Source organism: Primulina eburnea, chromosome 12 (assembly GCF_022965805.1).
Source record: "Primulina eburnea isolate SZY01 chromosome 12, ASM2296580v1, whole genome shotgun sequence".
NCBI lineage: Eukaryota > Viridiplantae > Streptophyta > Magnoliopsida > Lamiales > Gesneriaceae > Primulina > Primulina eburnea.
Genome location: NC_133112.1, coordinates 25,887,021 through 25,899,462, shown reverse-complemented (window position 1 = coordinate 25,899,462; position 12,442 = coordinate 25,887,021). Strand labels below are relative to the sequence as shown.

Here is a 12,442-nt window from a genome sequence, read left to right as displayed (position 1 = left end):
TCAGAACAACTATTTACATCTTGTGATAGAAAACATGGCAGAGGAGGAAGTGGCACCTATGGAAGTAATTGTGGACGACAGCGACAGCGACAGCGGAGAGTTATTCGACTAGATTAGCATTATATTAAAGTATCTGAATAAATTGTAACCGAGAAAAATATTATGTGTACCAACTTATTTTGAAACTTGCTATCAACTTATATTATTGCATGATTAAGAAAATTTGATAAGTATCTTATCTATAAAATGTTTTTTTTATCTTTATAGGAACAACATGGACCTCCAAAACGTTATAAATGAACTTCAGAGTCAACTTCGAGAAAAGGAGTCAGAAATTAAGTCACTAAAAGAAAAAAATGATAAGCTCGAGAAAGATAACTACCAATTGGATGGAAATAATATATGTATAGGGGAAGACCTTCGGGAAGCCAGAGTTGAGGAAAAGAAATTACGCGATGATGTCAGACGATACGCTGCTTATCATCTAGAGTCGGAACGACAGCATGAGATCACCAAACAAGAACTGAAGAAGGCGCAAGATAGGATTCTTACGCTCCAAATCCGAAGTGATGGCCTTCTCAGTATTCAACATCGTCTTGAGGAAAAGATTGGAGAACAAGAAATCGATGAGAAAGTAAGCCAATCAACAATCCAAGAACTGCAAGACCAAGTGAACAACCTTGATCACCACAACACGCAACTGCAGAATTACATCGAGCATCTACAAAATGAGATGGTCAACATGGAAGAACTTATGGAGCAAATGGAAGAAAACCCAATGGAAGAAGAAGAAATTAACGAGGCAGTAGGAGACGGTGAAATAGTAGATGAATAGGGAGAAAAGAACTTTAGAATAAATTTTGATTGTATCGAGGAATATTTGATTTAGTTGATTGTATGCAAATCCTTTTCAATATTAATGAAATTATTTCTTTGATTAAATTGTGTGGCAAACAAATTAATAAAGAAAATACGTGTTTATAGGAGATGGCAGGCAGACCACCCCGAAACAACCGTAACGCTCGAGACGCCAACCAAAACGATAATCCACCACCACCGCCACCACCCCGAGTGAACCTTAGTCAAGAGGATATGATGGCAATAGCAACTATCGTCGCTGCAACATTACAAGGATTTGTGAATCCACTGGCCAATGCCATCCAACCACCTCAAGAACCTCAACCTCGTGGAATCAAGTATCACTACGAATCTTTGAGGAGGAATCGAGTCCCAACTTTTGATGGGAACCCAGACCCTGAAGTCAGTCACAACTGGCTCAAGAACGTGGAGACACAACTACATTTGCTAGAAATACCGGAAGAGTTAAAAGTAGAAGTTGTAACCCCATTTTTGGAGGAACGAGCTAGGAAATGGTGGGAAACTGTGTCGCTACCTTTAGCAGAGGTAGAAGATATCACATGGCCAATTTTCAAGAGGGAATTCCTGAAACAATACTATCCGGCCGAGTTTCGTCTACAAAAGTTGAATGAGTTTGAGAATTTCAGACAGTCACCAGATATGACGGTAATGGAGTACACGTCAAAATTCAACGATTTGGGAACTTACGTTCCGACAATCATGTCAGATGAGACGTTAAAAATGCACCGCTTCAAGAAGGGGCTCAACAGTCGAATTCAGTCGGCACTGGCAGTGTACAAACCAAGCAGCTTTGCAGACTTGATGGGCGCAGCAATGAGTGCAGAAACCGATATCAAGCGACGTGAAGAAGAGAACAAGAACAAGAGACCGATGAACAATCAACCCACACAGAATAATCTCAAGTTCAAGAAACCAAATTATTCAGAAGGATCATTCAAGGGAAATTCTGCCAGGACTGGTAACACCGTAGGAAAATGGTGTGATACATGTCGACAAAAACATGTTGGAGAATGTTATCGGAAGACAGGCGCTTGTTTCAAGTGTGGGAAGGTGGGCCATAGAATTAAAGACTGTCCAGACAACAAGGACAAAGGGCCAGGGCACAACAAACAACATGAAAACAAGACAAATGCTCGGGTTTATGCCATAACCCAGGAGGAAGCCGATAATAGCAACGAAGTTGTGGCAGGTACCATCTTACTCAATAAAATGCCTGCGTATGCTTTGTTTGATTGTGGTGCCACACATTCGTTTGTGTCTAGAAGATATGCTAAGAAGCTTAAACTTGAGCATGATATTCTTAGTGAACCGTTAAGAGTAGCAACACCGGCTAGTAAAATAATCGAAACTCACAAAGTACATCGAAACTGTAAAATTTGTATCGGCAAACAAATTTTTGAAGTAGAATTGATTCAACTCAATATGGTGGAGTTTGACATCATTCTTGGAATGGACTGGTTAGCTAAAAACCATGCCATAGTAGACTGTCAGAAGAAAGAAATTAGACTTCAAACTCCAGCAAAGAGGGAGGTCGTATATCAAGGGAAATCCAAAGAAAGAAAATCTCTGCTATCTGCCTCGCAAGCCTGGAAGGCCATGAAGGGAGGAGAAGAAATTTATCTGGCAGTAATTACTGAAGCCAAAGAGGAAGAAGTTCCAAAGTTGGAAGATATTCCAATTGTTCAAGAATTTCCAGACGTTTTTCCCGAAGACTTACCAGGAGAGATACCCGATAGAGAAGTAGAATTTGAAATCAACTTGGTCCCTGGTGCTGCACCAATCTCTAAGGCACCATACCGCATGGCTCCAGCTGAATTGAAGGAATTAAAGGAGCAACTCCAAGAATTGCTGGACAAGAAGCAGATTCGTCCTAGTGCATCTCCTTGGGGAGCCCCAGTGCTTTTTGTAAAGAAAAAGGACGGAAGCATGAGACTATGTATCGACTACCGGGAGCTAAACAAGATCACCGTAAAGAATAAGTACCCACTCCCGAGAATAGATGATCTTTTCGATCAGCTAAAAGGAGCTAAAGTTTTCTCAAAACTTGATCTCAGATCAGGTTACCATCAGTTAAAAGTCAAAGCAGAAGATATCCCTAAGACTGCTTTTAGGACAAGGTATGGGCACTACGAATTCACGGTAATGCCGTTTGGTCTAACCAATGCTCCTGCAGCATTCATGGATCTTATGAACCGAGTATTCAAACCGTATCTCGATAAGTTCGTGGTAGTGTTCATAGATGACATCTTGGTGTACTCACCAAGTGAGGAGGAACATAGTGAGCATCTGCGTCTTACTTTGCAAACATTACGAGAGAAAGAACTCTATGCCAAATTCAAGAAGTGTGAATTCTGGCTGAAAAGTGTGGCGTTCCTAGGTCATATAATCTCAGAACAAGGGGTGTCAGTAGACCCTAAGAAAGTAGAGGCAATTAAAGATTGGCCTCAACCTAAAACAGTGACAGAGATAAGGAGTTTTCTGGGATTAGCAGGCTATTATAGAAAATTTGTAGAAGGATTTTCGTCAATAGCCATCCCACTCACTAAACTTACTCAGAAAAATTCGAAATTCAATTGGAATGAAGCTTGTGAAAAGAGTTTTGAAACCCTGAAGACAAAACTCTCATCCACACCAGTACTAATTCTTCCCGAGGATGGTAAGAATTTTACCATATACAGTGATGCTTCAAAGGGAGGGTTAGGGTGTGTGCTTATGCAAGAGGGTCAGGTAATTGCGTATGCCTCACGACAATTGAAACCCTACGAACAGAATTACCCCACTCATGATTTGGAACTAGCCGCAGTCGTATTCGCGCTTAAAATCTGGAGGCACTATCTCTATGGAGTAAAATGCGAAGTTTTTACTGATCACCAGAGCCTTAAGTACATTTTCACTCAGAAGGAACTAAACATGAGGCAAAGAAGGTGGATGGAGCTTCTCAAAGATTACGAATTGGTAATCAGCTATCATCCGGGAAAAGCAAATAAAGTGGCAGATGCATTGAGTCGGAGGAACCCTGGAAAAGTGTGCTTATCGTCATTATCAGTGCAACCAAGTCTCCAAGAGACTGTCAAACTAAAACAAAGTCAAGATACCAACATCTTCAAAATAAAGGAACAAATTCAGGAAGGAAAGATTCCAGAATTTCAAATTGATAAAGATGGTATCCTTTGGATGAAAGGGCGATTATATGTGCCAAACATCGATGGAATTCGAGAAGAGGTGATGGCCGAAGCACATAAATCAAGATTTTCAGTGCACCCGGGAAGCACCAAAATGTACAGGGATTTGAAAAACAACTACTGGTGGAACGGGATGAAGAAAGACGTAGCGGTTTTTGTTGCAAAGTGTTTAGTCTGTCAACAAGTCAAGGCGGAACATCAGCGACCTGGAGGGCTTCTGCAGCCATTAGAAATACCCGAGTGGAAGTGGGATAATATCTCCATGGACTTTGTAGTCGGGTTACCAAAATCAAGGCAGGGTCATGACGGAATCTGGGTAATCATTGACAGATTAACCAAGTCTGCCCATTTCTTGCCAGTACGGATGAATTATAACTTGGATAAGTTAGCTACTCTGTATATGGATAATATAGTAAGACTGCATGGGGTACCGGCAAGTATATTGTCCGATAGAGATCCAAGATTCGTGTCAAGATTTTGGAAAAGTTTTCAAAAGGCCATGGGAACCAAAGTTACACTCAGCACAGCCTATCATCCTCAGACTGATGGCCAAACTGAGAGGACAATCCAGACCCTTGAAGACATGTTGAGAGCATGTGCATTGGATTTTCAAGGAAATTGGAGTGAGCAGTTACCGTTAATAGAATTTGCCTACAACAATAGCTACCACAGTAGCATCGAAATGGCTCCGTACGAGGCACTGTATGGTCGAAAATGTAGATCGCCCTTATACTGGGATGAAGTCGGAGAAAAAGCTATCACTGGGCCAGAGCTCATTCAAATAACTATTGATAAAGTAGCCATAATCAAGGAGAGACTCAAGGCAGCCCAGGATAGACAGAAAAGCTGGGCAGATTTGAAAAGAAGACCATTCGAATTAGAGATTGGTGAAAAAGCTTACGTCAAAGTCTCTCCTATGAAAGGAGTAGTTCGGTTCAGCAAATCCGGTAAGTTGAACCCAAGATATGTGGGACCGTTTGAAATACTGGAGAAGGTGGGAACTTTAGCTTATCGACTGGCTTTACCACCTGAGATGTCCAGAATACATAATGTTTTCCACATCTCACAACTACGAAAATATGTCCCAGACCCGAACCACGTACTTAAAGTTGCGCCACTGATGATTGAAGGTAATCTGAATGAGGAACTCAAATATGAAGAAGTCCCTATCCGAATAGTGGACACTAGAGACCAAGTATTGCGACACCGGACCATTCCCTATGTCAAGGTACAATGGTCAAATCATACCGAAAGAGAGGCAACGTGGGAACTTGAAGAGAAGATGCGGTCGCAATACCCTCATCTATTTTAATGATCAAGCTAATGCAAGTTTCGAGGACGAAACTTTCAATAAGGAGGGAGGGATGTGAGAACCCGGAAATTTCGACCAAAGCAAATCAAGTAAGTAATACGAACTTGAAGTTTAACTCAAACTAAGCTCGGAAATTTTCATTCCAAATAGATAACTTGAATGTTAACTAGGATTTTCATTAAATTTAACTCGAGGAAGCAACTTCAAAGCTCGAGGATTAATTTAACTCGAGGAAGCAACTTCAAAGCTCGAGGATTAGCTCAACCGGAGTCCAAGCTACAAGTAATGGCAATCATCGAAGAGTTTTCACGGGAAGAGTAAAACCTCAGCTCGAGGATGCAATCTTCCAGCTCGAAGAAGCTCAACCAAGCTTGTCCTAACAAGACCACAAATGGAGCTAAAAGATAAGCTAAAGTTTTGGACAAGATAATGGTGCAAGAAATAACCTTTGAAGAAATCCATGGAAAAGCTAAGGGATGAGCTAAGAGATCAAGACACAATAATGATGCAAGAGATGGCTTTTGGTGCTTGATATGGAGCTTGAGAATTTACTAGTCTTTGACCACCTTAATGATCACAATTAATCCATTTCTTGGAGACCAAGTGGTCGACCAAATGGTATGCCAAGGGGCAAAGTGTGGCCTATAAATACTACCCCAAAATTGATGGAAAGGTGCTTCAAAAACCAAGCAAGGTTTCGGCTTTCCCCTTCCCCCTTACTCTCTCAAATTTCGGTCAAGCAAGCAAGGAGAAAAGGAAGGGATTTCGTGCAGTGCAGTTATTAAAAAGAATCACGTCGAAGTTCTGCCAAAGCGAAGACAGTAATTGTAGGAGTTACGCCGAAGTGCTGCCAAAAGTCCGAGAAGCAAGTTCGCGCCAAAGTTGGTGATTTCGAATCAACCTTCAACTACTGTAAGTGGGCTTTTGACTAAGTATTTTGTTGTATTTTTAAATCTTGCATATGAATGACACGACTTATTATTATGTGTGTCCAAATTTTCGAAAAACCTTATGTGTTATTTTTGAATATTCGATCGATTATGTGTTTCCTTTTATTATTCGAATTCTTTGATTCCGCTGTGTCTATCTGCAATTCTGTTAAGTTCTGTTCAACTTTGAAAATCTGAAACTCCGATAAATTCCGTCTGGAAAAGTCTGAATTCTGTTTGCACTGTTACGAGTCAATTTGAAATGGAACGAGAATTGTAGTTCTGTTCGGCCCCCATTGGTGGGTATAAAACCATGTTCTGTTCGGCCCCCATTGGTGGGTATAAAACCATGTTCTGGCCTCACCCCTTAGAGGACTAACATATTGGGGACAATTTGACCATGGAAATGAGATGAGTAACAGTGTTTTGTTTGTTCTGATATGTTCTGTTCCGAATTGAAAGGATATGTATTGCTTCTGTTTTGCTCTTAATCATTTGATAAGTTCTGTCTCTTATTCGATTCGTTTCCGTTTTGCCAAGTTAAGGACATTAGTTTTAAAAGTATGTTAAAGAAATGTTTTAAATAATTAAGTTCGATATGTATCTTTGGAATCGATCGACCCCCACTTGCTGAGTGTTTTCCCAAAACACTCACCCCTTACAAATTTCAGATAAAACTGAGGAACGAGTTAATGAGGAGGAGCAAGAGACATTCTGGGGATGGTGATCGACTGCTGAAATCAACAATTCAAAGAACGTCTATCTTTCCTTTTGTTTCATTTCGAAAATTCTGATGTATTTTATTCCTTTGTCATTGTAAGACAATATTCCATTTATGAAAAAGACTGGTTTGATTGATACGAGGCTTTATTGTTTTCAATTTAATTGTGAACAATGCCGGATGTCACCGACGCTTCGGACTCGGGGCGTGACACCGGGTGCTTACTTCTGTCAAGGAAGCCGCCAATTTAGCTAACGTGTCGGCTTCGGTGTTCTCTTCCCGGGGAATCTGTTCGATACTCCAGTCTGTGAAGGATGAAGCTTGAGAAGTGATAAGATTCAAGTACTTGAGCATCTTCTCATTCTTAACTTCGTAAGCTCCTTTAATTTGTTGGGTAACCAGCTGGGAGTCGGAATAAATGATGATTCGGGAGGCCCCAACCTCACGGGCAGCACGCAACCCTGCCAGGACAGCTTCGTATTCTGCTTCATTATTCGTGACCCTAAAGTCAATCCTCAGAGCCAATTTAACCCTCTCTTCCAGTGGGGAGATCAAGACGACCCCCACTCCGCACCCTGCTATGTTTGAAGCGCCATCAACAAATACCCTCCACACTTTTTCTTCCTCAGGCTGGATCATTTCTTTTAAGAAATCTGATAGCGCTTGTGCTTTTATTGCAGCCCGGTGTTTGTACTCAATATCGTATTCCCCGAGTTCTATAGTCCATTTGATCATCCTCCCCGAGACCTCTGTATGAGTCATAATTCTTCCGAGAGGAGAATTAGTGAGGACCACAATGGGATGTGATAGGAAATACAGTCTCAGCTTTCGAGCAGTCATTACCAAAGCCAGAGCAATCTTTTCTAATTCACTGTATCTCATCTCGGCTCCGCGAAGGGCGTGACTGACATAGTAGACAGGCTTCTGATCGGTCCTTTCTTCCTTGACGAGTACGGAACTAACAGCAATTTCGGTGGCTGAGAGATAGACCCACAATTTTTCTCCGGGCTCGGGTTTTGCCAAGACGGGCAGTTCAACCAGGTGTTTTTTCAAATTTTGAAAGGCCTGCTCGCAGTTGTCATCCCAGCCGAATTTCTGTGCTTTCCTCAGAACTTGAAAGCAAGGATAGTTACGGTGTGCAGATCGGGAAATGAAGCGTGATAAGGCCGCAATCCTCCCTGTTAGTTTTTGCACATCTCGAACGGACTGAGGAGAGGGCATGTCCACGATGGCCTGGATTTTCTCTGGGTTGACCTCTATCCCTCGATCCGTGACCATGAACCCCAAGAATTTTCCGCTCTTAACCCCAAACACACATTTGGCCGGGTTAAGCTTTAATTGGTACTGTTTCAGAGTGGCGAAAGTTTCTGACAAGTCGTCAATAAAATGAGCCCTTCTCGAGTCTTGATGAGAATGTCATCCACATACACCTCGATATTGCGACCTATCTTTTTGTGAAAAACCAGATTCATCAATCGTTGGTACGTGGCTCCTGCATTCTTTAATTCAAAAGGCATCATGACATAACAAAAAGTTCCTCCGGAAGTGATGAAACTAGCTTTGTCTTGATCTTCTGTAGCTAAAGGGATCTGATGATATCCCTGATATGCATCCAAAAAGCTCAAGAGTTCACACCCAGAAGTGGAATCGACTAGCTGATCGATCCGAGGGAGTGGGTAACAATCCTTTGGGCAAGCTTTATTCAGATCTCTGAAATCTACGCACATTCTCCATTTCCCAGTAGACTTTGGGACGAGAACTACGTTCGATAGCCAAGAAGGGAAATGGACTTCCCTAATGTGCCCAGCCCTCAGCAATTCTTCAACCTGTTTTTCAATTATTTTATCTTTCTCTGGGCCGAAATGTCGCTTTTTCTGCTTAATTGGCCGGGACCCCGGGAGGATATTTAGTTTATGCTCGGCCACTTGGGGCGAGATCCCGGACAGTTCCTGCTGAGACCAAGCAAAGATATCGGCATTATTTTTCAAACATTGCAAGATTTTTACCCGGGTAGTGGCGCAGATGTCCCGGGCTATCCGGATGTTCTTTCCTGGCTCAATCTCCACCGATTCTTGCTCTTCTTCCGCCACAAAGTGTACTTCCCTTTCCCGGGCTTCCTCCTGGTGTTCTTTTCCCTTCCCTTCCCTTCTTGCCTTTTTCTGATCAATTCGGACTGTTTCTCCATAACATCTTCGAGAAGAGGGCTGGTCGCCCTTAACTTCTCCGACCTGTCCTTTCACTGGGAATTTGATCTTTTGGTGGTACGTCGAGGCCACTGCTCTCATTTCATTCATGGCTGGTCTCCCTATGATGACATTATATGAGGATGGGGCGTCCACTACTGTGAAAGTAGTTATTACAGTTTTTCTCAAGTCTCCGGTGCCCAGAGTCAGAGGTAGAGCAATTTCCCCTTCTGGATACACGGCGTGACCAGCAAACCCGAACATGGCGGTTTCCACAGTTTCCAGCTGGTATTCATGCAGATCCATTTGGATGAGGGCATCTTTGAAAATAACATTGACAGAGCTCCCATTATCCACGAAAATTCTTAACACATCGTAGTTGGCGATGCGGGCCTGAATGACCAGAGCATCATTGTGAGGTAAACTTACTCCTTGGAGATCTTCTGGTCCAAAACTTATAATCGGCTCGTCTCTTCTTTTACCATCAACTTCTAGACACTCCCTCCTACCCCTCGCCTTCCTTGCCCGATTAGAGTCGCCATCAGTAGATCCCCCCGAAATCATTTTGATTACTCCTCGACTCGGAGAAGGATCCTCTCCTCCCGCTGGCTTGATTCTCTCTTCCCGGGTACTCGTTTCTGTTAGAGTAGGTGCCCGTCGAGCCAAGTGTTGGCCGAGTGTTCACAATGAAACTCTATGAATAAGCAGTCTTTATTTTAATAATATTTGAAATTATTACTTTGGCAAATCTTTATCTGTATACCCATGCTAGCTGCATAGATAAAGCCCTTGAATATACAAATAGTAGAAAGAATATGAGATGCTCATATGATGAGTATCATGAAACTCATATTTGTAATACTGTATATTCTAAACGGTTCCTAGTCGATTCAGCCGCCACTAAGAAGGATATAGGCCGCTCGAGTTAGAGACTAGTATCTGCGATGTGAGTACCATGTTTCATTGGTAGGGGACATTGTGATGTCCGAACATGCAGATAGGTGCTCCTTGTAGAGTGCACTGAACAACCCTCCATAAAAGGACTTTCCAAGTGGTTCTCACTTATCGAGTGGAAAAGTCCTGGTTTATGGTTGTACAGAATTAGTCCTTATGACCCGGGACAACATTGAGACTCTATGTGCTAGAATTACACTTTGACTTGTTTACCGACTCTCATGGGGTCATCAAGTGGCAAGGTTGGGTGTTCTGTCGAAACACATAGGAGTCGATGCATTGTAGTCGGGGATTCACCGCTTACCTTCGGGTATGGATATCCTATGTGTTATCATGTGTATGTAGATCGAAATCTCTGGCCAGAGTATGGTTGTAATTATGAAAGGTGTTTCATAGATTACACCATCGATGCAACTACGACATGACACATAGTATCGATTCATTGACAACTCTCGATAAACCAATGGTTGTCGAATCGATCGGGATATATGAGTTGAAGGGACCGTACTGTACGCTAACCATAATTGAATGGTTCTTGCAGGCACTATCATGTGATACCTAGGGAATCACGTATGCGATGCTGCTAGGCGTTTAACGTGATTGGTTGGGTACTATCAGACTTGAGTTCTGACGTTCTTACTATCAAGGAGTTGATAAGTAAGAATGGAGCAATTGGGGTATGCTCATATAAGGACATGTTTAGTCCGAATCACATGGAGATGTGAACCCACGGCTAGTTGTATCAATGAACCATTGAGGGCCACACAAGTGCTAGCTTTGTAAATCCCGATGAGAAGTAAAATAGTTCAATGTGTTGAACGGCTTATAAATGTGTTTATAAGTGTAAAGAAAAATAGAAGTATGACTTCTATGAGAGAAATGTAAATTTTGATTTATGGAAGTGTTCCTAAATTAAAATTTGGCCAAGTGGATAATGTAATTGAAAATTGTGATTTTCATAAACATTATTATGGACTAAATTAAATTAATTCAAGTGTTGAATTAATTAGACACTAGTGGACCTAGTAGAGTCCAAATAATTAAATTAATTCAAGTGTTGGATTAATTAAATAATATTGAGTCTAGTAGAGCTCAATTAAAATAATTATTTAACTAGTGGGACTTGGGTAAATTCAAGTAATGTTTAATTAGTCTCAAATATGTTTGAGATAATTAAATTTAGTCCAAAGTTTTTAATTTGATTAAAAACTATATTGTATGCATGCATGGGAGGTGAATGGTTGGAGATTACTTTTGAATAAAATATTGGCATGGCATGCCACTTTTTGGATCAACTTTTTGCAACCCCAAGAGAACTCTTCCCTCCTCCATTACACATGCATATGGCCGAAACATTGCTCCATCTTCTCTCAAGTTTTTCTCCATTTTTGTGTTCTTGAATTGTTTAAGAACACACACTTCTCTTTGATAAATCCTCACATTTTTCTAGTGCAAATTGTGAGGGGATCTACCTAGTTGGTGGTGGGCCTAATTTGAAGGAAAGATTCAAGGAGGAGGAGCTTGTAGATTTCTTCATGCCATTCAAGAGCTAAGGTGTTTACACCTTAGTTGGAGCCATAAAATCAATCCTTGTGATTGATAGGTAATTTTCTCAACATCCTATGTATGTTGTTTTAGTAAATATTGCACAATTTTTGGGGTGGCCGAAAATTTGATTAAAAATTCAAAAATTTTTGCTTCCGTTGCGTTTCCGGCCACCGTAACCGGTCCGCTTTCAAGTGGTATCCGAGCTAAGGTTACGGATTTTGTGTAATATTTACGTAATATTATGTTGAGATCGATTTCTAACCGCTTGAGAAATTTTTTGGTGCAAGATTTGATAGGGCCGAAATTTTGAAGATAAACAAAAAAAAAAAATATTTTTCGGGCAGCCCCGAGGGGGCTGCCCGAACATTTCGGGCAGCATGGGGCAGCCCGAGGGGCTGCCCGAAATGTTACCTTTTTTAAATAAAAAAAAAAATTTTTTTGTTGTTGCCGGAATCCGGCGACGGAGCTCCGGCGACGGCGATGACGGCTAGGGTTTCCAAAAGTGTTTTGGACAATCTTAGTGTCATGGGCCTTGAGATGTTGGGCCATTGGATGGACAACATTATTTGTGAAATTTAAATGGGCCTAAGTATTTTTGGTGAAAAATGGGTTTTGGGCCCTTAAGTTTAAATTTACAATTGTTGCACATATTTTCTCATAAAATAAATAATTGAAGTAGGACCTCAATTATTTATAGTAAATGGTGATTTACAAGAAATTCGATTATAAATAAA

General features: G+C 41.3%; 1 protein-coding gene across 1 annotated transcript; it reads right to left on the bottom strand.

Moving 5' to 3' along the window:
* Positions 1 to 8,372: 8,372 nt before the first annotated feature.
* On the bottom strand, positions 8,373 to 9,815 carry LOC140806731 (uncharacterized). The gene has a single exon (XM_073163271.1). It carries the CDS (start codon positions 9,768 to 9,770, stop codon positions 8,373 to 8,375), a length of 1,398 nt encoding a protein of 465 aa, XP_073019372.1. The 5' UTR covers positions 9,771 to 9,815.
* Between the last annotated feature and the right edge of the window lie 2,627 nt (positions 9,816 to 12,442).

Bases quoted from the DNA above. Each gene is read 5' to 3' on its own strand.
- LOC140806731 (XM_073163271.1), bottom strand. From the start codon at position 9,770: ATGATTTCGGGGGGATCTACTGATGGCGACTCTAATCGGGCAAGGAAG.